Source organism: Xiphophorus couchianus, chromosome 3, assembly GCF_001444195.1.
Source record: "Xiphophorus couchianus chromosome 3, X_couchianus-1.0, whole genome shotgun sequence".
Taxonomy (NCBI): Eukaryota; Metazoa; Chordata; class Actinopteri; order Cyprinodontiformes; family Poeciliidae; genus Xiphophorus; species Xiphophorus couchianus.
In genome coordinates this window covers 4,548,958-4,573,965 of record NC_040230.1, presented here as the reverse complement: position 1 = coordinate 4,573,965, position 25,008 = coordinate 4,548,958, and the positions used below count along the sequence as shown (strand labels likewise).

The window sequence follows — 25,008 nt, the reverse complement described above, 5'->3', positions numbered from 1 at the left end:
CATTTAAAAAAAAGTAGAGAATCATTCACATGTTTAGTTTGGTAATGAGCCAACTGAGGAGTTCACAAAATAAACAGTGCTTTGAGCCAGACATGTATTCTTAGTTCAAATGTTCTGCAGCTTCCTTCCTGTTAGTAACAGACTGTGAATTTCTGGCGGGAACATCCTGCCCCTTCCAGTATGAAGGCTGGCCTTGTTACTAAATAGACTGAACAAAACATGGAAAGTCTCCAAGGTCCCAAAGCAGAGTCAGAAGACCTACTGTAGCAAACACTGTGTGCTGACATTTAAGGAACAACTACAACAACCTCTGTTGAAGTGCAAAGAAAAAGTGGAAGAAGGCATGGAAGACTGTTGGTTCTTATCATCCACAGCCATAACGTGCATTATTCACTCTGAAATAATTACTGATGTTTATATGGTTTCCAAAATGACTGGTACAAAAATTTGAAAAATTATGTAACAAAGTCTATGGTATTTATAGTGGTTGATTGCAACTGCCCACAAAGAGCTGAAATCCTTGAATACATGCAACCCTTTCTAAAGACGCCTACAACTGCCTATTTCAACAGTTCAAACTCCAAATATAACATTAATACAAATATGGGGGAAAACTGAATTTTCCACAAATAATATAGAGATATGTTACATAGAAAAATCTGTGACTACTGAATTGTGAATAGATGGGATTCTATTTTATCCTAGGCTCCAAAAGTTCAGTATTCGCCAATGACAAAAACGATACACAGCAGTCAGTCTTTCTGTGAGATGGTGAAAAAATTCACCCCAAAATTGAACCATGAAGTTCTAATAGAAATTGATAAAAAAGAAGCCACTCCATCGTATGCTCCAATATTCCCACTTTGGTCATTATATTACTCATCAAGTTTGGATTAAAGCAAAGAGCAGCATACTAGCACCAACACCTAAAACATCAAGGTTGATGATTTGGGCTTGTTTTGCAACAATTGGATGTAGGCACCTAACTCTTGAGTCACAAATTAGACAGTCAGTCCATTGGCCAGGCCAAACTTTATCAGACAACAATAATCCTAAACACAACGAAGAGCAAAAATAGAAAAGAACGTTTTGCAACTGCCTTGTCAAAGTCTAGACGTTAATGTAATAGAAAAGCAGTGGTGGAGCGTTCATGAGAAACAAATGCCCCAAAACCTCAATGAACTGACAGAACACTGAAAAACCAAGAAGGTGAGAGTCCTCAACAACATTGTGATTGTTATGTCGAACTTTGTTGTATTTCAATCAATCAATCAAGCAATCAATTTTAGCTATAAAGTACAATACCCTTCATGTTGGAGGCAGTTTGCTGGAATCACATAACAAAGAGTATTTCTGAACTGGGTTTGAACCATCCAGGGTCACAGTCTGCAGGTGCAAATACCAGAGCAAACTGAAACTGATGGGATACTCCCTTTTTCTCCCATCTTTGTAAGAAGGCTGGTGGATATTAAAAGCAATATACTTTTATCTTTTCTTCACTTGCCTGGACTAGCCAAGGGAGTCATTGCTCATATACTTTGCTTTATTTCTTAATAAAATAATAATCAAAATGCATTTTGATTCATTCTTTATTGACTCAGTGTTTCACCTTAGGTAAGACTTATGTATTTCCTTAACAGTGATAAACTTACTAAGAAAATGAGCCCTGAGTTACTGCAGCAAATTGTGGGCCTACACACTGTTGAACAGTCACAGTCCTTGGTTTTTCTATTTCAGGATCTATCCATCAATTTTCTGGACACCCTTGTCCCTAGTGGGGTCAGCAGGGGTGCTGGTGTCTATCTCCAGCGAAAATTTCGGGCGAGACGTGGGGTACACCCTGGACAGGTCGCCAGTCTGTCGCACAGCAATATTTCAGGATCCATCTTAGTTTAATAAAAAATAAATAAATAATATAATGTTGTGTCTTCTTTGTGTTTGTGTTCAGTTATTTAAATTAATCTGAGAACCTGTAAAGATCAGGTATTTCTCTGAAGATTTCAAACTTCACCTAAAAGAAAGTTTGCTTTTTTATCACGAGAGCACTGCAAAGTTGTGATGCTTTCTCAACCAAATCTACAAACATGATAAAAACTCAATAAAACATTCATTGGCAAAAGGATTTTTTAAATAAAAGGTTTACATGAAGCCAGAAGCTAGTTCAAGAAAAAAAAAAAACATTGAAACTTGAATATTTCAAACTTGTTCCTTATTTTGAACAAAGTTTAAAACTTACTGCCTTGTGCATCACTTTGCTTAATTGCTTAGCTCTAAAATCAGCTTAAATGCTAGGTGTAACAAATGAATCACCCATATATCACCCAACCAGTGATATGGACAGACTGATCAAAGACCTCATGTTCTCATGCTGTAGTTATTAAAGCCAGCCATGGCACAACCACCAACACGAAGAGACAATCTGTTATATGGCACTATGCTCATCAGTCAAAGAATAAAGTTTCAAGAGACACGATGACTCCACTTTGACAGGAACATGACACATCACCTAGAATTTGATCCGAGTTGAAGTATCAACTCACCAAAAGGAGCATAATGTTCAAGAGTTCAGACTGAGCTGCAGATGAATGGGAGTCATTTGACCTCTGATCTCCAGTTATTCTTGCCTTCATGTTTAAGGCTTTTGTTCTCGCAGTCCACACGCCAACAATGAACTTTATTGTTCAAAATCACTTTGATTGTGGATTTGAAGACATCTGACTGTCCAGTGCCCAACAAAGAACAAAGAACTTCAATATAATCAGAAAAGCATGATGTTGTTGCTCATTTCACCAAACCCGGTTATTGTTTAGACCCCAATCATGAATTCACTTTTGTAACTGAATGGGCTGAACCAGAATTGAATCGGCATACGCAGCAAACAAATTAAATTTTCAAAACTGCAAAAGATTTAATTCTTTTTTGAGGTTTAACATCCATTTAATACGATAGCGAATGTGCCAGATGTAGGGCTGTGTGAAGCAGAGTAAAGCAATGTTGCTCCTCCATTACTTTTTGCTGCATGTGGCCAGTCAGCTGGCTGAAATAAGGCCAATATGTTGGGGTTTTTTGTCTTGCTTAATAGATAGACAAATTTTGTTGTGTCAAAATAAAGCTGAATTATCCTGGAATGTATGCTAATTAATAGGACTGTTATGCATAAATACTATTAAAAGAAATATTAAAATATTAAAGTATGGAATTGTGGTATCATCGCTGAAAATTGCGTCTTTTAATACAAATAACCAACACTTTAAGCATCACGCTGCGTTTTAGTATTAAAAATATACATCAGGTGTGAGCTTTAAAGACTGGCCAAATATGGATATGAAACTATGAATGACATCTATATAATATATGCTACCAAATATGGCACTCAAGTGTGATTGTGACAGCTCTAGTTATGCTATCAGTTTAAATGCTACAGTTCATAACCTGCGTGCAAGAGATCTAGTTTGTAGCTGATTGTAGGCTGGCAACCCATGCTAATTTGACAGTTATGCTACATTAAGAGTAAAATGGGAAAAGCTTAGAAAAAATATTCTACACATCAAGCACTTGAAAACTAGTGCAACATTTTTGACTTGGTTCTATAAGTTTGCTCAAGCCCATGTGTCAACAGCAAAACTGCAAATAAATAAATAAAATTACATTTCATCAACCCATGCCTAAATGTTATGTTTTATAGATGAATAGTTGGTGTGATGCCAACTATTCAACTCTCTATATTGAAGAGAAAAATAGATTTTGATGACTTTCTACAATATCTAGACTGAGAATTTGAGTAAAATGCGTCATATCTTCAACTTGACATCATGAATTCCAAGTTAAGAGCTTATCTGACCTCTGGTCTTGGTCCTGGTCTTGAAGCAGTGCCAAACTGTTGAAATCCCCTTCATAAAAAAAACGCAGCTGCCCTAACAATAGCAGTTATGTTGGTTGGCTTTCCATTAATTCAGGTACCGTTTTTGCTCAAGCCAAAGATTTGCATAAATTATAAAATATGCAGGTTCTGGAGTGGATAAATACATTACAGAGGAACCCCTGCAAATGTTTATCCAAAAAGACATTTGGGTTTCCAAAGATGTGAACATAAGCTGGAGTTGAACTGCAATGTCTGCAAAACAAGCCTTGAAAGTGCAAAATAGATTAGAAGTCACAATAATTACTGTTTGCCCCACACCAAGACAGTAACACTAAACACTGAGCACATGCATGCCTTAAAACATTTTACTAAAAGGCACCTTTGTTAACTGGAATAAGCAGGTATATTCAGAGCTCTCCGGATGATTATATAAACAAAACAGCTGCAACTGTGAGTCAGTGTTTAAATACGAGGCTTGAAGTCTACTTCTGTAAAGCTGCTCCAAAAAGTTTTGACATTCAGCTCTGTCTCTTCTTCACACAGCACAGCTGAAAGTTGTGAAAACTTAGCCCTATCTATTCATCTCAGCACCACAGTTCTCAGTATTGGACGCCTTTGACGCCGAACTTATAGATTACTTCTGTTTAACTATTAACTCGTGCGTCAGCTGACTTCCCAGAAACTGGTGCTTTTTTTAAACAGAAGGGCGTGCTGTTGCTACAGGGAGGCAGATTTCCTCGCAACCAATACCCACGCTCAATAGGCGGTTCCTCCCCGGTATCAGGTTTCAGTTCTGAGAAAGAAGCTGTTGAACATAACATTTGAGCAATAGAATGGTGAAATGGAGTCATTAGTTTTCAGGCCTAACAGAGAAACTAGTTCCTGCAGATATTTTCTCATGCATCAGGACACATTTTCTTAGTAAGGCAAATAGTCAAAACTACTAAAAGTGTTTAAAATTCTCAAAGAAACTGTACTCTTAAAGGCCAATTTAGTCTTGGGCTTCTTTATTTGTGTAGATATGCATTTTGTATGCAGAAAGCAGTTTTAAAACCACTCCCTAAAAAACCATCCCGTGAAAGGAATGCATTTACCTGCTTTAAAGCTTTTCGGTTTGCAGATGCGCCTCGCCTCTCTCGTAGTTCAGAAGCTGCAAAGTTCAATTCGATAAGTCTGGTAAACCACAACAGATGCACACTTTTAAAGCAAGCAACTAACATTTAGAACAGAAACTGTACAAAAAAATACCCCTGATTATGCTGATTTGCTTAAAGAGGTTTTGTTAAACAAGGAAGCGGTTCAGATATGTTGCTTCCCAGAAGATTTTTAATTAGTCTGATTTCAGGTTTGGAAACAAAAGATTTAATCTGACCAAACCAGTTTGAGTTTCGTCTTCTTTCACCATGAGTCACTATAGCAGAATTCCCTTCTGAAATTGAGAGAACATCTAGATAAACCTCTCATCTTTTTTGTTTTTCTTTTTACTTCCGTAAGAGTTAAAGCCTGGATAACTTCCTGTTCCTTTATGGCACTCCCTGCTTTCTGTACAATCAACCCTCTTGGTAAATGCTGCAAACAGCAATTTGAATTTGTCCCAGCCTTTATTTCCCCTGAGCAAAACAGCCTATTCTTCAATGAGCCATGTACAGGTAACCAAGAACGTAACCAACATTATTATTCCCAGGAGTTAACCAAAGAAGGTCAGCTGTGAATCGTCTCCATGGAGAGTCTCCCCTTCATATCCTCCACAGTCATGTTTGTTCTGTAACCGTAAACTATAGCACAATCTGAAAACAAGGTGAAGTCCCAAATCATCACCATGGTTTTCCCTGCTAGAGGCTTGATGTGGTGGAAACAAAATGGCCTTAAGAGTGCCAGAGAATTAATGAGCAGAATGTCAATCCTTGGTTGGAACCAATAAAACATGTTTAAGTCATCGGTTTCTAGGTAGCTGAAGCTTGTCTGAATCAGGATGTTATGTAACTCTGAAGATGTTTTGAACCCCTTTGACCCCAGTTCAGCACTTTGAGCTTGTGCACCAGCTTTGCATAGAAAACTCTGCAACTTGCAAAACTGCAGATGCAGCCCTGAGCTCAGTCAAATAGGAGGTGCTCAAATTTCGAGGAAACTGCAGCAAGCGCTATATTGGTTGTGGTGTGAATAAACAGAGGTTATGTGTTAACAAGTGTCAGAAATTTACAGCACATATCCTATTGGTTGTTCAATGTGATTAAGCAAGAATCCCTGTTCAGAAAGACATTATCAAAAGGTCAAACAATTAGTTTAATTTATTTTATTGTTCTGTACATATGCTTCTAGCTTAAATCTGAATGTAGCCATTGGTGCCTCTCAACAGAGCAATTTGAACAATGACATACTATGTGCAAATCAATCCCTCTACCCCCCAACGTTTGTGAAATATCCAGACAAAAGTCCAAATGTTCACCAAAGTTTTCAAGGAATGGGTGTCATACCTGCAAAATGTTATGTTTCTAGTTTCTATTGGTTTGGCCTGTGGTTTCATTAAAAATGTTTAACAAAATCACAAGTAATTCTAGTTGTAAACAGATTGGCCCACCCCCACCCCCCAAAAAAAATTTAAATTAAAAATTAGCTAAACAGTAGCATAATCATCTTACATACAATATATTTTCATTAAAAAAATAAATTTATTTGTATTTAAATATTACTTTACAAAAAGACAACAGCAAAAAAAATAAAATACATATGTGGCAAAAATGTGTTTAGAAAAAAAAAAACCCATTAAGCCACAAATGATGAAAGATATTCACACACTTAAACTTCCATTTCAGAATCCAAAACAGAAATTGGTGACAGGAGAGTCCTTTAAGTTCTCAGAGTCCAGCAAATTCACCTGATAAGAAAGGCTAAGGTGGCCCCAATACCAGCGACCCCCACAACAGCCATCAGCGTGTTCCTCACTGTAGACTCCGGGTCCGATACTCTAAAGAACTCCACAAAGCCCTCCTGAAAATAAAGCAAATAAAAAAATACATTAGTTTCAAATCCACAGAAAGTGAGCCAGCAGAGTGTTGCAATAACTTACCCATGAGTTGTTTTTTGCTAGCCAGTCCCGCTGGTTTGCCAGGAGATACGTGGATATTTTCCGGCTCACCAGCTCCACGCAGTGCTCTCTGCCCCTCTCCTTCAGGCGCTGACACACCGCAGCCCCGAACGTCACCAGGCTGGCGATCCGACCCCAGTTGGTGATCCCGTCTGAAAAGAGACTCTCTGCTATTTTCGTAACAAACTCCATGTCGTCCGGCTCGTTATCCAGAGCAAGCCTATTGACCATACCTGAGAGGAAGAGAAATAACTTGCAGTCAGAGATCCATTTTGATTACATCCAGAGAAGCATTCATGTCGTTACTCTTTTACTTCCGCTTAATTGCATAACAAGTAGAAGGGGTACATTTTAAATGAAGTATCACTTCCTTGAACGTCTATAAGGGCTAAAAAGGCTAATAATGCCCAAAACAGCAGTTTTAAACATGCATCCTGTTTTATGAAATATACACTGTAAATATTCCCTGTGGGTGAGGCAGGCTATGACTCAACTGTGGAAAAATCCTACAATGGCGCCTACTTACCATTGTATGCATACTTGTGCTTCGACAAAAGGTCCTCCACCACCCTTTTCATCGTAGATAGAGCTTTATTTTGACCCCACCGACACTTTGAAAGTCCCGTAAAGTCTCTCAGAAAACTGCTAATAAGCTCCGTTGTGTCGTTATCCAGCACTTGGTTGCTCGCACCTACGGCCGTCGCGTCTTTTTCACTGTCTGGGTGCTGCGCCGGGGTGCATGGCAGAGAGCCTTCGTCGCTGCTCGTCGGAAGGCTTTTCGCAACATATCCATTCACTCCGAGATTCGTCGGGCGTTTTATGAAGGGATCCTTAGGCGAATGAAGAGATTCTACAGTGGAGCCCATTGCGACCTCAGGCACACCGAGTCCCTGGTCGTAGTGTGTTTGTCCATTCCCGACTCCATTTTGAGAAAAAATGAGATAGTTTAACGCGTTTGTCGAATTAGCTGTCATATTTTTATTTGAATTGGGATTAACTGATCAACAAAAAAAGATTCAGCTAATAGAAAAGGCTAGGTAGTTAGTAAAATAAGTCAATCTATATTCCACTCATTCTGCCCGATCCAGGTCCTCGAGAACAAACCCAAGCAAACGCGGCCAATAAATACTAAGCGCTCTAATCCTGCCTGCTTTTTGACGTCACTTGACACGCCCTCAACGGAAGTTCCCGTTTAATAAAAAGAAAAAGAAAAGACAACAATTTGCTTTACTACCGAGTTTGTGCTCACAAACTAATAATTTGAAGTTGAGAGCTATTTCATGAAACCAGATATTCACTTAAAACTCAGCTGTATTCTGTGATATTAGCAGTTTCAATCTTCTCAACGAAAATCAATACAATCAAGTAAAATTCAATACAATCAAAATTTATATACAATCTATGTTTTATATATGAAAAAGTAAATAATTATCAAATTTCTATATAGCTTGGTTTCTGTTTCTGGATTTGCTTTCTATATACTTCTGTAAATATCTGGAATTTTCCGTACTATATTTTATTTGCTTCAGTTTCTGGAAGCGTTTTCCATTCACTTGTGGAAGTAACTGGAATTCACCGGAACTAGCTGGGTAGAAAGTCACCGTTTTGCACCCAGCCAATATACTGCTCTGGCTCCCCCTAGTGGCCAGTTTAAGTTTTACACCTTAAAAGTCGGTGTATTTGCTCACATCTCCTATCGTTTGACATTCTTTTACGAAGGTGCGTGTGCTTCTAAGGTTTGTGGCATAGGACCTCCTATGGTTGCATCTATTGTTCAACTGCAAAAAAAAAAAAAAAAATCCAACTATGTATTTTATTAATGTAAAAGTTTATTTCAAATACTGACAAAAATCCTCTCATCTTCCACACAACAAACATTCCAAATAGCCCTGTACTTTCTGAAGTGTCAAAAATGTTTCCTTTGTTCTCCAGTGATCCTCATCATGTAACCCCCCCCTTCTTTAAAGAAGGAAGGGTCCTTCTGACCTCCCTGCAGCTATCTTGGGCCAGAATTAGGATGAAATACACCAATTATGCAATAAAAGAACACAACAAAAAATGGGAAACACTTGCTTGCAAAACCAAAAAAAAACCACAAAGATAAAAGCAGCACAAATGTATCAGAGTACATAGCCTGTCATTTGTTTATACATTCTGGCATGTATTTCTCTTCTGGATGAAACACCCTGTTTATGAGGTTTAAAACATACTCAATTTCCTCTGGTTTGCTCTGTGCATCAACATTTATGCATTTTAATTTCATTTTCAACAAGTATGTTTTTTTTCTGAAAGCACAAAATGTTAAATTTTAAACCAGGTAATGCTAAATTGTGAGTTCTTGCTAATCAACATGGCAAAGGAAAGACATTTTTTTTTAAAAACGTTTCAGTGCTAATCATTGGTAATTAAAAACAGTCTTATATCCAGTAGATTTTTCCTCGGAAGCTAAATAATTATGAAACGGAAATACTGCAAAAGAGAAAAAAAAAATCACGCAGTCAAACTTAAAAGGACAGGCATTCTTTACAGGGTATCATCTCAGATTTGTCCTTGAATCAGCAGCATTTACACACATTATCAAACAGATTCATGTAGCCTCTGCAAAACACCAATATACAGCAGAAGTAGTGTTAGAACTGAGAGGAGAGAGGAACCACTGAATCAGAAATAGCTAAGGCTACAAAAAGACTGAAAAGCAGGTGGGAACAACAAAAGTCAAATCCTGTTGAAGTCTATTTACAATAGATGGGACGAAGAAAAGTGTTGCATTCATACAGCACCATAACAAGATCATATGCACAGGTCACTTCTCTTTCACACACTGCAAATTTGACACATTTAAAAAGTGAGGTTGCAGATGTGGTGGGTTTCGCCTACATGATGGAGTGTAAGTTGGTGAAAGTTCCCTGAAGCAGTAATATACACTATTTTTCCTTGATTAAGTGCACATATCCAGTTTAAATTCTTGACTTGCGTGTAAGGGTGCACATTCAAAGTCTTGAGATGTTGCAATCGTTCTATTAACCTGTTTTACAGGCTGTATCCCAGATAGACGTGGCACGTCGTTCATGCTCACACTTTGCCCCCTCATCATGTGTTATAAAACCTCTCTGCTTAGCTATGTGCTCTTGTAGACACAGAGCAAGCCACTCGAAAAAGCCGACAAAGCTTTTTGAAGCTTCGCCTGTCAGGTTGCTTGCTGTTTAAACACAGACCCCCTGATAATAATCAAGTCAGTTTGGGAAGAAAAATCTGCAAGGTGCAGGTAGTAGATCTATATTCCAGCAACAATGTAGGAAAGTAAACAAAATAGTTTATTTATTAGTGTTTTCTGTTGGTAGTTTGTTAGCCTGTGATGAATGAGCATGACACACATTTTGAAAGTGTTATGAATAGCCTTCAAAATCACTCTCGTCAGTCCAATGAAGCACGTGAGCTGCTCCATATTATTAGCTGGAAACTAATGACTTACTTTTGTCACTTCAAAAATGACTTTTATGGATAAATAAGAGAAAAATATCTGGATCAAATATTTCAACGTTGCAAAAAATTCTAATTGTTTTGAAGTTCTGCCCCATCACATTGCAGCGTCAAACAGATAATTAAACAACACTTTTGAGAGTCTATTCAAGGCTTACCATGGCAGCTAAAGTATGGGTTTTTATCAAGATTTTTTTTATTTTTAAAGCAAAGCAACCTTGAGCCTAAAATTCAACAATATAATCCCAAATTAGTTGATTCTGCGCTCCTGATTCTCTAAGGCATGCTATCTGGACTAGTCCTCAAAGCACCACGGTTAACGCAAATTACGTGCTTGTGCAAGGTTGATTTATCGAAGCATAAACTCTATACAGAGCTTTTCTATTCCTCCCACCCCCACATAAATCTTTTAGGTTATAGTAAACACTTTGTCTAGATGCAAATATGTGTGCGTGTAAGTGGATTGTCAAGACAGTGTTTGCTTTGATATTTCACCTAAATCACTAAGCATGTGCCCCTCTGCTGTTAAAAATACTTAGATTTTGTGTCATTTAATAATCATGCAGCATATTTAGCGAGAACAAGAGCAGAGGGGGTGGGACAACATCAGCAGAGAGGCAAAAATCTAAAGTTTTCAGTTCTCATTTGCCTGAGCTGCAGCTGATGACCTCAGGTTCCATTGGATAAAACTGACTGACATGTGAGATGCCTCATATGCTCCATTCTTTTCCCCAAAGTGGGTCAAAACTACCTTCCCCCCTTATTGATTTGGTATGCAAGCGACTATTCACATACTTCTTCCGACACCTCCGCACTACTTAAATCAGCCACCGGCAAAGGATAGAAACGCAAAGATCGAAGAACAAACTGCAGCCACGGTTCCTAACGCCTTTACACACATTGTTTTGGTGTCATTCAGGATGCAATAAAAAGAGAACTAAACACACTATACAGAATACAAAGTGCATTAAATCCGCCCCTCCAACCCTGCCTGATGACACACACCTACTGTAATGCATCTTGGAACACTACAAACCAAGATATAAGGGAGGCGGTGGAGCAGAGTGCGCAGACAGAACAGAGCTGTGCGTGGTGCGAAGGCAGAGAGGGCTGCGGCTTTGTGGCCACCCGAACCACCGCCCAAGCCCAGACCACCCACATACAAGCACAATGGGAGTTTAAACTTATACAACTCTGCCCAATATGTTAAAGCCAGTGGTGCCTTGGGATGAGAAAGGAAGAGAGAGGAGAGAAAAGGAGTGGACATGTTGGGAACACGGGGTAAGGTGGAGTCCTGGGGGGATAGTGTTGAAGATGCCTCTCGGATGACGAAGGCTAGCCAGCTAGCTTGCTGGTCACCAAAGATGACTTCCTCGTTCTTGGCAGATCCTGCGGTGTTGGGATATGGTCACCGGTTACCAGGTTCTTCTCAGGTCCAGCCACAGGAAGCTGCTTGTTCTTCACCTTGGCTTTGGCCATGTTGTAGTCTCCCGAGTCGAAGTACTTTTGCTGTATAAAATCAAAGAGCAGACCTGGAATCAGATTTGGAGCAACTGCAACACTTTGGTACATACTTATGAAAAGCATCAAGTTTATATTTTGTTTAATCTGGTTTAAAGACACTAATCTATGAATCATTCCCTGCTGGTGTTCATAATCGTAAGATGTAAAATAGCTGCATTCTCCCATGGCCTGCCCTGGCTACTCCCACTCTTAGCCAGAGATTTCCCACATCTCCCAGAATGACTTGCAGCAACCTCCAGAGGTATGAGCTTGCTGTGGTTTACAGTATGTGGAGGTGGAAAGAGCAAGAGCTTACCAAGTCATAGCAAAGAGGAAAACAACCTGAGAGGTTTATTGTTTAAAATACAAATTAAAGGACCCAGACAGATGTGATCCGTTCATATACCACAAGTTTAGGTTTCGGCAGCAAAGAAATGCATCTCCAGGGTTTTAACATCATTTTTTAATTCCAAATTTCTTACATTTCCAGTCACCGACCTTACAGATCTAAGAGTGAATGAGCCTGTCCACTGCAGATATTTCTACAGCGGTCAGGATTTATACAGGTAACATGCAAACATCACTGCAATTAAACATTAGCAAGGTGGGTGCATCACTAAACATTTTGTGATATGAAAGTCACAAGCTAGATAGAAACAGAAATAGCAAAGAATAAAAACAAGGCAGAAAGGACCCAGAAAAAAAAAGAAAAGAAAGAATGAAAATCAATGTATCGTCATTGTTAAAAAAAAAAGAAAGAAAAAGGAAAGAAAGATAGAAAGAAAGATAATCAATTTATTGTCATTTCATTGTTGCCCTGCATTTTAACCCTTGAAATAGAGAAGCGACTCTCATTAACCTTCTTAGCTCCCCTCACCATCCTCTGCAGGACCCTCTTGTTTGTCAAGCCGCAGGTGGAGTTTTAGTTGTAAGCAACATGAAGTACTCATTAACTATGTTTTAAATAGCTGAATGTTATGTTAGTTAGAAAATTAAGTGACAAAAAGATTTTAATTGATTTTGCAAGGAACTGGATTAATTACCGTACAGTAAAAGCATCAACAAGACGAAACAATCAGTTTTTCTTACTTATTGACAGACAGTAAAGCTGTGACCAGTTTACACTAACGTGCACTTGTCTCTCCAGCCATGTAGTGGACAACCAATGGCTACCCACCCCTTTCTGTAACCTCTTCATCAGGAAGTCGGACCCGCCAGGCTTCTGGCCCAGACCAGGATACTTAGCCTTCAGCTTGGCCTCCTCTGCCTTCACTGGGTTTGCATTTTTCTCCTGAGAGTCCTGAGAACAGACGGAAAAAAAACAAACAAACTGTAACCATGTCACCCAATAAAACATCAGGAAAGAATAACCATAACCATCAAACCAAGTAATATTGCAAAAACTCCTATTTTAATTTCTTTTCGGGTTTAAAAAAGTACCAAGCAAGACATCAAATATTCTGTTTTGAAAAAGAGAAGCTCACCTAAAAAATCTACTTAAAACTACTGCAGAAAAATGTAACCTACTTCTGTAAAGTGAGTTTAGATTTATGATAGAGCCTGGTGGGAGCTGGAGATACTTCATAAGAATGTGAGTCACAGCATGAACATTCTCTTAGTGCTCTTTCTCATTCAACCAACATGCCTGAGAATTAATAGCTGAAGAGGACATTTCCACAAACAAACATTTCATAAAAGAGAAAACCTAGGGACTTTGTGAAGCTTATACTACTAAGGAACAATTTTCCATTTGCAATTTATCTTTTCTAAAGGTTTCTACTGGAAAGAGTCTCTTTTTGCAAATCTAATTAGGATCAATTTTAACCACAAATAAGCCCACTTTAAGGGTGAAACATTATGCCTAGAATAATTTTACAATGACACTTTCTTGCAATACCAGTATGTTTTTTTTTTTTTTTATGAACAGTGAACAGGTAAGTAAAACTCGTAATAAACACAACGCAAACAACCGAGTTGCCTCTGCAGGCTTATACACGTCGGTCAGGTAAGATGACTATAATCCAAGTGCCAGTCAAAGTAAAATATTGAGGCCATGAAAATATGCCTCACCCTTTATTACTGAAATTCACAGAACTTTGACCTGGATCTCAAACCCCACAGAAAAAAAGGAAGTAATACAGTTCTGAAGAGTGAATGGGACTAAAGTCATTTACGCAATCTGTCTGGCGCTCTTATAGAAAATTCTGGTTGTACCTGAACTATGGATATGAGATAGATGATTCAGTCTGCAAAGCTTGCTGGGCCAGGGATAAAATGTGACTCAGGACACTGAAGCCGATGAACAGATTCCCTCAGGAGGAAGGGTGGGAGTGTGACTCAGTGGATACTGGTTCACTTGGGCCCATGGAAAGAAATTTATGAGCTACTATATTTGGTCTCAATGCAGTGAAACAGCCATATTCCACACCACATTCTGTGAGACTGCTTTTACAGCTCTGTGTTTGTATATAGAAAGCTGTAAAATTCCACTCAACCAGCACCCAAGTTTGATTTGACAATTTAACAGCATGCAGTTGTTAAACATGGCATCTGCTTTTCTCTCTGCATCATTCTCAGGGAATTCAGTGTCACAGAGTTAAACAATAAACTGCAAGAGACGTTAGCATATTTTAAGGTCTTAGAATACATACTATGGCATTTGTTTTTTATGTGTTATGAGGGTTAATTGCAAACTTCCAAATGGGAACCAATTCCCATTCGTAAGCACAGGAATTAGTAAATCACTATGGTTGTCCAATTTGCAACTGAAATGTAATTTCCAGATTCATGCTGTAACTATAAAATAAATAGATTGCAGCATAATTTACTCTTGTTCCTTTTAAAGTAATCCTCAAGTTCTCAAAACATTTCCCACTCTAGTTCTCTTTTGAGAAGTTTGTTTGAAACACAGAGCATCATTTAAAAAATAAAACTCACCTCCTTGGCTGTCTGTGCTCTACAATACAGTTTATCTATGTGTTTATCTTGTAAATGGTTGACACCAAAATTTTCAAAGCACCACTAAAGACAACCCTGGTACCAGGTTTGAGACCTGTACCTAGGTTATCTACATTTGGCTAGGCAATGATGCACCAATCAGGTTGTAAATAGGTGAAATATATAAACACTCTTTGAATACTTGCTCCTTCACTTTATTTGACTTTTATTATGCATAAAAATTAGAACAATTTCAAACTGCAATTTTAACCGCTTCTAACATAAAAACAACTTTGACAATTATGACAAGTTAAGCTAACCTCCCAATACTGCAACAGCACAAAAACACTCACTTCAGCAGCTCTGTTAGTACCGGTACCGGCAAATCTGAGGCTGCTTTTGTGCTCTAACTATTGGACTAATGATTAAAGCACTGACTGAACCATCCCTTCAAATACTGTTTGAAATTGCAGGAGGCAATTTGGAGAATTTCTCAGCCTTTATTTATTGCAGATGTTTTGGTCAGATAAAAACTAGATTGATTTTACCTGAACATGAGAAGAGTAAGGTCATGTTTTCAACTATATTCCTAAATTCAGCCAATTTCATATATAGACACATGCTTGAATTAGTTCATACAAGGTGCAAATTCTATTAAACATTTAAACAATTATTGTCTTGATTTTAGGATTTAGCTATCATGTTTCATTTGAAAACTAATACAAAAAGAATGTCTTGTGTTTAAAGGTTGATTATTCTCTGTAATTGCTTTAACAGTGCCAGTATCACATTCAACAGAGCAAACATGTCTTTTAGGAAGAATAACAAACAATAAAGTTAACTGACTTATTCTAACCAATAAACTGTAATAAATTCATCAAAGATTTATGGGAATATTTAATTGTGGTATGTTTAGGTTTGGAAGCATTTTCACTGGTTTCAATGTAAATAGAGGGAAATAAATACTCCAAGACTTTCTCAACTATCACAATTGTGCAAGTGTGTTAATTTATAACTTGAATACAAAATACTGATGTCATTTGCTTTGACACATACATTTCTAAATTGGATTTTTTGCTTACATACCCATGGGTTGACAAATTTGTTGTGGGATAGCATACGCATGGGAAAAATACAATAACAGCTGGATGCCAAAGTTAAGTAAAGGAATACATTCGTAATCCAGAAACCACAGCATTTTTAAGGAGGAGCAGTGGTCCATTGGACACATTTAAGATATTTAAACTGCAGTCATTTGATTGTTTATATGTATATCTACAGGCAGCAGAATGTCAAGTTTTGTAGTTTTTCGTGAATAACTAGCAGCACAAACCAATGAGGCCTGAGCTGCTGTGGAGTCTTCAACCAATAACACAAGAACGGGACAAAACAAAGTGACACCCAAGCTGGGTGCACCGAATCGTTTGACAGCTGATGTACATAACTGTCTTATTACACAGCAAACCGCATATAACAGCTGTACATGTCCTCTGGTAGCCTTATCATTTCGTATCCAGCACTAAGCATTTTAAACACTTCACTTGAGCTATTTTATTTTAGCCATGTCTCGCTAGCACCCTCCGCGGTTAACAGTGAAAACCCACCTGTTTTTCGTCCTCGTACTCCACCTGGGTGTCCGAGTCGAGGTTTTCCGACGACATTGTCTGAGTGCGGTGGACCAGCTGTAAGTCCGTTTGCCACACAACACAAGGGGTTGAATAAACCAGGCAGCGTTAGATAAACCTGCACTGAACCTAATCCTGATTTTCTAAACACGACAGCTCCCCAACAAAGATGGCGTAACGAGATGCGACGTCATTACTTGAGGTAAGTCCTGTTTACAAATTGACACGCACTTTAGCCAATAGGGTGCTAACAGTGCTTTGAACTTAGCCAATGAACTATCCCTATTTTCTTCCCGCGCTGTGATTGACAGCCTATGCTCCAATGGGTTTTCAATTTGGCCACCAGAGGTAATGCGGGGGGCCGCGCTACACTGCATCAGCGGAAAGTGCATATAAGAAACACAAAAATGTAATGTTTTAAAAAATAATTTATTAAATTATTTGAACATATGTATATTCATTGTTGAATAGTTTCACAACATTTGTAGCTGATTAAAATAGCGTTGGTTTTTCGCATATAAAGCGTTCTGGTGCCATAATTTTTAGTCATTGCTTCCTGCTCTGTGATTGGCTGAGTTTTAATAAAAAAGTGTTGGAGAGTCTTCTTATCGTTGATGACCCCTGAAGCTAATACTTAAAAGTTAGTTGTTGATTTATTTTAAAAGACTTTTGTTTTACTATAGTTTCTGTGTTATCATTTTGTAAGAAATTCACATCAATTTCCAAAGGTTGAAATAATGTCAGTTTTTGTTTCTCGATAACTAGCTAGCTAGAAATACAACCAGGTTACACTAACGTCTGCTAGCTAAATTATCATTTAGAAATGCCAGGTTAATAGATTTCGTTTCATATTTACAGAATGTATTTATTATTTATTTTATCTTTGCAGATTTTTTGTGTTTTATAATTTCCACCAAATGGCATATGTTCAGCAAGTGAGGCCTTCACAGGTAATTTTACTTACTATAATTAATAAAAATGCTAGCGTTTCCCATTGTAGCTTCCGAGTCGGAAACGGCGAATTATTTTTACGATATTGATAATCTTAAATGTGCTTTGGTTTTAAAACCACAATACTAAAGACTCTTCTAACTCAAATTGTATCATTCTACACTAATAGCAGAATTATTCAAACTCGGGTTGTGATTTGTGAAATCTTTTTTTTGATTCTCGAAAGTTCAATAAAGGGCGATTTAGCACTGTTTTGCACCTAGACCACATTAGAACTCTCAGGAACAACAATTAGACTCTTCAAACCTGGACAAGATTATTCAACATTGCTAGCAATAACATAGCAATGTTATTTGCTAGCAATGTTATTTCAGATATTTCAGTTTGTTGTTTGTGAAACATTGATTTGTAAAAATTCAACGGTTATTTTAGTGTTGTTGTTTTTTTGTTGCATCTGTACCACATTAAAATGGGTCCAGCTCGGAAACTATAAAGCTGTTCAAATTTGGAGTAGGTTATTCAACACTAACATCAGAATAATTGAAAGCAAGTCTGTGAAATTTTTATTTACTTTGTGAAAGTTTAAAAAAGGGCGATTCCAGCCTTTTATTGTATCTTGACCATAATAGGAAGGGTACAGTTGGCATTTACAAATACATTTAGCTAGTAAACTGCAATGAAGAGGACAAATTTGTAGCACAATTTATCATTATAAGCATAGGTTGTTGTTTTTTTTGTTAAAATAGACACTGTTTGAAGTATATGTTTCTGAAGTTTCACTTTTGCAAAATAGACAAACTATATTCTTGGCATGTTTCTTTTACATTTTCACCTGAAATATTTAAGTGTTAAATCTGCAATAGCAAATAAAAATTAGTTAAAATTTTGACTTGCTCTTGATAAAATTATGTCAAATGCATCACTGCTTCTGATAAATAAGCCAAACCTGTTTTTCTTGCTCCTGCAGGCTGCTCAGGTACTCCCTGATGAGGTTGCCTCTGAGCAACAGTCGCTTATTGTTGTAAAGAAGCTTCTGGCCATCGCTGTGTCTGGCATCACATACCTCAGGGGCATATTCCCAGGGAGAGCCTATGGAAGTAAATACGTCGAAGGTTAGACCACATTGAAAACGTTTCTGCCATTCACAGCATCAATTATTTCAGTTTATTTTCTGGATATGTTTACAAGTTCTCACTTCTGTTTCTGCAGATCAGAAAGTGATGATCCTGAAAGGAAACATTGACTGTCCTGGAACTTCAGAGATACTTCAATGGTAAACTATACACAAATTAAAAGTTAACACACCAGGATGAGTGGCATATTTAAATAATTTTGTTTTTAGTTTTGTAATCCCTTGGGGTCATAAAAAACTCATTGATGCTGCACAGTTAAGAATACTTACATTTTGCAGATGAGTGCAGTTTTTGTTTAATATACTTCCTGATTTGCTTCTAAAGAGAACTTGTGACTTTAAACTACAACATTTTTATGTTTACAGTAACAATAACAGACTGTTTTTCAATTTTTCCAGGATGCAGGGTTGCTTTGATGCCATCCAGAAGAAATATGTGAGTGGCATTTAGTCTTTTACCCACAGAAAGATTGTTTGCAATGCTCATCTGGTTTAGTCGTATTGGATCATAAACATACATTCATTTTACCAACATAGTATGTCTTCATATCAAAACTACTGTGGACAAAATCTTTTCCTCTTTATGTTTTCAACTAGCTGCGAGCGGTCATGATGTCTGTAAGTATCATGAAAATTTTGACCTACACATTAGAGAACTTGAACATCAAATTATCAAGTTTCATTTTTTTCATTTTTCTCTGCAAATAAAGTTGAATGAATCTATATTTTTAAATTTGTCTATTTTTTTGTGGCTTTTTCTAGATCTATACTGACCCAAGCAACCCTCAGGTACTACTCAAAAGGTCTTTCTGCCATTGATCACCAATATTTTGCACTTTTTGGGACTCATATTTTCTTCTCTTTTAGAAAGTGACTGAGTATTACCATTTTAAGATCCAGTACACTACAGAAGGAACACAAGTGGATTTTGAAAGGTAAATTGTAGTAACTGGGTCCACAAAATTTCTGAAAGTTTATGTACAAGTCAGTTTTTTGCAAACTCTTCTTATCTTTGGTTGGAATAAAATTTGAACTCCTGCATTTAGTGCAATGCAATGTATTTAAAGTTAACAAATTGAATACTAAGTTATATAATAATAGTAAGAATAGTAAAATTTTCTTTTAGTACATAAATATCAATACAATTGCACTAGAAAATTGAAAAGTTTCCCAACATGCACAGTGACTGGTCACTATAACCTTGGCATAAAGGTTTGCGCATGTTCCAACATCCCACTTATAAACTTCAGAGGCCATGCACATTTAGGCAATTCTGTTGGTGTTTTCCTCTTTTTTTCTTTAGCATAAACAACCAGAAGTTGTCAGCAATGTCTTTGGGAAACACGAGGAAAGCGGGCATCTTGCTGGTGAGGAAGCTTTACACTCTGATGCAGAGTCTGGGTCCTTTGCCAGAAAATGTGTGCCTCAACATGAAGCTGGGTTACTATGATGAAGGTAAGACAAGCTGAAGAAAGGAAAAGTTCTTCCAGCTGAGCATGGAAGTAGCAAACAACAGCAGGTTTAAGCTTAGTTTTCTTAAGTTTTACATTATGAAGTTTTAGGGTTTTTGCTTTGTTTTGTGGAGCCTGCATGTTGACGATTTTATTTATTGATGTCAGTGTTCCTACATTAGTAGTATCCAAATATATATTCTATTTTTGAATGTGATTTTTATCAATTATTTTTGCAGATATTGATGAAGCATTTAGACTCTTAAAAGCAGCAACTTGTTATATGCAATTAAAATATAGTAATTCAGATGAGTAGAATTCTTTCCATAATCAGAAATGCACTGTTCTGCTTTATATGGGTTTGAAAACTTACAGCTGCTGCACATTGAACTGATCTGATGAATTTAGACACATCTAATCTCAGTGGTGTTTTACTGTAGGCAGTAGAGTGACACCACCCTGGATTATCAATCCCAGATACAACATCAGCATTTTTTCTTCTGGAGCATAATGAGTTTTTGATTTTTACTATCAGGTTTGCTTTCTGATCTCTGAAATGAAGAAGACAAAGTCACTGACAGTGACTGAACCTGCTAAGCGCCACCACTGAATTTAGGTTCCCGTCCCCCCATACTATATGCTAAAAGCACTTTTCAAAATTAATGTGCTAATGTAAATATTTCATTTTTACACTCAGGTTTTCTTTATTAACCAGACATTTAATGACCATTTCAGCTTTTAATCAAGGAACAGAAGTAATTATTTGGTTGCAGCATACAAATGCCCCACTAGATGTCACCAGATCTTTTAATTCAACAGCATTTGCATGCAAAAATGTCCAAACCCATTTTCTTTTCTTTTTCATTCTCCTTTGATTATGGTTTAGAGGTTTGACTTTAGTGTGTTTTATTCCTTTTTCTTGAAGTCACTCCTCAGGACTACCAGCCTCCAGGCTTCAGCGAGGCTGTAGGAAACACAATAGAGTTTGTGCAGGAACCAGTCAAACTGACAATGGGCAAAGTTGCCACGCCTTACCATTGTGTGACGTTTGACATGGCCACAGAGAGACGCAGACTGGAGCAGGTACACTGATAGATAGACAGATTGAACATTTGTTTTCTGAAAAGACCAATGTTTGCAGCATTGTTTTTGGATTGTGGTTTCATGATTGAGGTTTCCCTCAGTGGACTGTTATGTTATTTATTTTTTCATGTTTGCAGGTGGAAGAGAGTGTTTCTGTGAAGGAGAAATGGATTGTGAAGATAGGAGAACAAGTAGGAGAACATTTCTTAAAAAAATGAGACAGAGAGGCCTGCTGCAATTGCTTTAGCAATATTAATTCTAAACCTGGTGTTCAGAAAATTTGTTTTAACCTATAGAGTCCTGAGTTGGAACAAGTGGAGGAGGCGGAGAACTACCCTACAGACGTCGATAACACAGGTAATAATTCATAGTTACATCTACAGAGTCAAACTTGGTCTGGCATGTGTCTCAAAAAAAATCAGTATTATGCTGAAAATAAAAGCCTTTGCTCTGATAGTAAAATAGTTTTAAAATACAACATTGCTGAAATAAAAATATGCAGGCACCTAGATAAGAGAATAAAATAAATTAATTTTTCTGAACGGTTGATTCCATAAAGTTTGTCTTCCACCTGGAGGGATAAAATGCTTTCAGGTATATTTATATAAGCATGTTTTGTTGTTGTTGTTGTCTTTTTTGTGAGAACATTTAACTTTTACTTGAAATACTTATTTTCCTTTGAAGTTAAACATGGTTTGATTTGTTAGTAGAGTTAAAATAACTTAATTTTTTTGTTTTACCTCCAGAGATCCAGATGGACATTCATGAGAAGAATGAGAGAAGTGCGGAAGTCCCAGAGGTATGTTTGTTTTCCCTGAGACTTAATCCACACATTATGTATGATGCATGTTTAATTATGCATAGCTGCTTTCAGTCAGAATTGCACATGTAAAGAGCACTAATTGTGTAACATAATAGTGCCATTTGATGCACTTTCATTACTGCCAAGTGGAAACTCAGAAAAAAAACATATGTTAAACAAGATCCTGAGATAGAAAAACATCACTGAAATGATGAGAAGTCCACAATGATGTTAGCCTGTTAGGGAATAGTTTTAAAAATCTTTGTTTGAGGCCATTAAACATTTGTTAACATTGTTCCCCTGTGCCAGATTATGATAATGGAAGCCTCAGACATGGAGTTGGGTGTGAAGAGAACCAGGAGTGGACGGATAATCAAGACCTTTACGGTGGGTCATCCAGTTAAAACTAATCAACCAACAAGTTTCATTTTGCTCTCTACCAGCTAGTGATAAGGTTGGAAAATTCAGAGGGTTAGAAACCTCCCAGAAGAATTTATGGGAATTACCAGGAAAAAATCATAATTAGATTTGCCCTAAACAGATCTTAATTATAGTTAGGATGAAATAGATTTTGAAATAATCCTCTTTAAAGCAACCAGATTTCATGCATGTATACTTAAGTATATCTCAGCTATTTTTAATCACATATGCAGATGGTAAATTTCAGTGTTGATTACATATTTGGTAAGTAAATACAGTTGATGTATGGCATTAACATGTAACTTTGCAAATACAATATAAATGTGTTTATAATGAGGACAGATAGCTCATAATTTTGATTATTGGTTTCATTGAACATTTGAGAGATTATCTTAATTAGCTACATCAAATGTGATACTGCTTTTCTTCTTCTGCAATTCATTTGTAAAATATTCCGAACTCAGCTGTTGTCTTATTTTACATTGATATCTCAAGTGCACCATTGGATATGTAGAGGTATGCCACAAAAGTGAATAATTAAAACTTGATTAAGTTTGAAGATGTGCTATTATTAAAATTAATTAATTTGTAGCACTGCCTGTCTATAATAGAATATTCAGACGTAACATAACCAGTATTAGTACTTAACCATAGTTTACCAGGCCTTTGGAAGACAGACTGTCCCACTTCATCACAGATGATCCATTGTACTTAACAGAGTTGCTTTTCCATATATTCATCTGCTGTTTCATGTTAGATCAATCTGAAGTGTTTGTTGTTGAAAAGCTACATCCTATAGCACACGGCTCAGATAAAGTTGAGTGCAGGAATTCTTTTCACATCTCCTGTACGACTGCTTAAATGTAGGATCTAATGGTTCATTACCCTCCTCCTGACTGTGCGTGGCCATAAAAAAAGGGCTGCTGTGTCAACTTATAATGGTACCCCAGAGAATGGTAAATTACCCATTAAATTTCCCTCTGATCAAGTTATAAACGTCTTTATTTTATTAAAATTGTTGAGGGTGGCATAAAGGATTTTAAGAACAATTATTCTTTTATGTGTTATCCTCCCTGCCCCCCCCTCTGAATCTGAGTTCTTAAATTAAAGGTTGAATTTTTCTGTGTAAGATTATGCTTCAGGAATAATATTTTTTTGTTTTTTTTAACACGTTTACCTGGTTTTTATAAATACATGTGTGTGTGTGTCTGTTAGCAGGAGACAAATGTGACTGTGAAGAATATGCAGCCAGCAGCAGCAAAGCAAAAGACGGTGAGAAACCAAATCATTCATTTTATTAAAGTACGAACTATTAACTTTGAATCAGTGACGTGCGGTGAGGTGCGATGCTGGTGAGGCACTAACTTTATCATAATCAGATATACAAATGTAGACCACCTGCATGTTTACATAAGGAAATTTTGCGCATGCGGACAACGCTGGAGGGAGGAGTTGCGCAATCCCAGGTGAGGGTCAGCTCTGCTGCTTCCTCACCTTCTGCGCTTCTGAATATTTGAATGGGAAAATGCGAAAATTCAGCGATTTTGAAGAAAAAATAATCAAAATTGGTTAAGCTAAATAAAAAATAAATACTTTACAGTACAAACCACAGGGTGATAAAAGCAATATAAATTATTTTATTATATTTTTCCATTATGACAGGTGAGGCTCTGCTTCACTTGTCTCCCCTGACCACGTCAATGCTTTGAATGTGGCATTCAAAAACTAATGTCTGCTGTTTTCAGGTTTCTCAGTATGACATCCTCAGCAGTCAGGAATCATCATCAGCCGTAAAGAAGCGCAAGTTCAGCGAGCCTAAACATCACTATTGAGTACTGACCTCAGTGCAACTGAAGCACTTTGTTGATTTAAAGTCATGTTTTTCATTTATGTGACGAGTTGTGCAGTTAGTTTTTAAAGAAAAGAACACGTTTAGGAACATGTTTTAGAAACATTTTGAAGTTAAGACTACAACAGTTAAAGTATTTGTTTTGACTGTATGTATATGTGTTGCATCTATTGTTATTTACCAACAAAGCTGTGCAGCAGCCACTTTATAATAAGTTTGTGATTAATTATTAAAGCAACGAATAAATGTGTGTAGCATTGAGCTGCAAATTTCAATAAAATATAAAAGTGTTATTTAAAGATGCTTTACTTCGCAGTTTTATTTTACAAGTAAGTCTGGAAATTGTTCCATGCGTTTTTACAAGGGTGCAGGAAGGAACTCCTGTTTGTATTACAGCAAATCTGACTGAAGACACTGTTTTTGTGTCACAGTTTGACGAAGATGATGCACAGCATTGCCTGCCATGTTCGTGTTAGGAAGAATTTGCGGTACAATCATTTGCAGAGATTGCAGAGAAAATTAGTGAACAGTAGGATGGAGATCAAGGAACCCACCAGACAATTCACTGGGGCTCTTTTCTTCAACTGGGACAACGAAGTTGGTCAGAATCAATGGCAGGATAGAACAAGATAGTGCAAGAGACTTCAGACTGGGGTGGAACTGCAACAATAAACACAGCCAAAGTTATAACATCATGGTTTACATTTTTTCTCTGCTAAAACATCCCAGCCAAAGTCCAGCACTAAATGTAGGTGAGGTTCTGTGGAAAGAGTTGAAAATTGCAGTTCACTGAACCTCTTCAAATAAAATTAATGAACTTGAACCATT

The 25,008-nt window shown here is 37.2% G+C and overlaps 3 protein-coding genes across 4 annotated transcripts; 1 reads left to right on the top strand and 2 right to left on the bottom strand.

The window, feature by feature from the left end:
• Positions 1–6,127: 6,127 nt before the first annotated feature.
• On the bottom strand, positions 6,128–8,058 carry mcl1b (MCL1 apoptosis regulator, BCL2 family member b). Its single transcript, XM_028012115.1, has 3 exons — positions 7,474–8,058; positions 6,930–7,180; positions 6,128–6,850 (listed from the first exon to the last, which is right to left on the bottom strand). Exons 1-3 carry the CDS (start codon positions 7,919–7,921, stop codon positions 6,734–6,736), a joined length of 816 nt encoding a protein of 271 aa, XP_027867916.1. The 5' UTR covers positions 7,922–8,058; the 3' UTR covers positions 6,128–6,733.
• A 698-nt stretch (positions 8,059–8,756) lies between these two features.
• ensab (endosulfine alpha b) lies at positions 8,757–16,677 on the bottom strand. The gene is made up of 3 exons (XM_028012446.1): positions 16,472–16,677; positions 13,108–13,230; positions 8,757–11,936 (listed from the first exon to the last, which is right to left on the bottom strand). Exons 1-3 carry the CDS (start codon positions 16,526–16,528, stop codon positions 11,763–11,765), a joined length of 354 nt encoding a protein of 117 aa, XP_027868247.1. The 5' UTR covers positions 16,529–16,677; the 3' UTR covers positions 8,757–11,762.
• Positions 16,678–17,051: 374 nt separating this feature from the next.
• Positions 17,052–24,479, top strand: hormad1 (HORMA domain containing 1). Of its 2 annotated transcripts, none has more exons than XM_028013053.1 (16): positions 17,052–17,132; positions 17,382–17,442; positions 18,411–18,555; positions 18,653–18,716; positions 18,975–19,011; positions 19,173–19,193; positions 19,338–19,364; positions 19,443–19,510; positions 19,879–20,030; positions 20,952–21,109; positions 21,247–21,300; positions 21,406–21,466; positions 21,856–21,908; positions 22,221–22,298; positions 23,550–23,603; positions 24,077–24,479. In XM_028013053.1, the coding sequence occupies exons 2-16, from the start codon at positions 17,410–17,412 to the stop codon at positions 24,161–24,163; spliced, it is 1,092 nt and encodes a 363-aa protein (XP_027868854.1). In that variant the 5' UTR covers positions 17,052–17,132; positions 17,382–17,409; the 3' UTR covers positions 24,164–24,479. The 2 variants fall into 2 exon arrangements, with proteins under 2 accessions (XP_027868854.1, XP_027868853.1); XM_028013052.1 differs by having other exon boundaries at positions 23,547–23,603.
• The last annotated feature ends 529 nt before the right edge of the window (positions 24,480–25,008 follow it).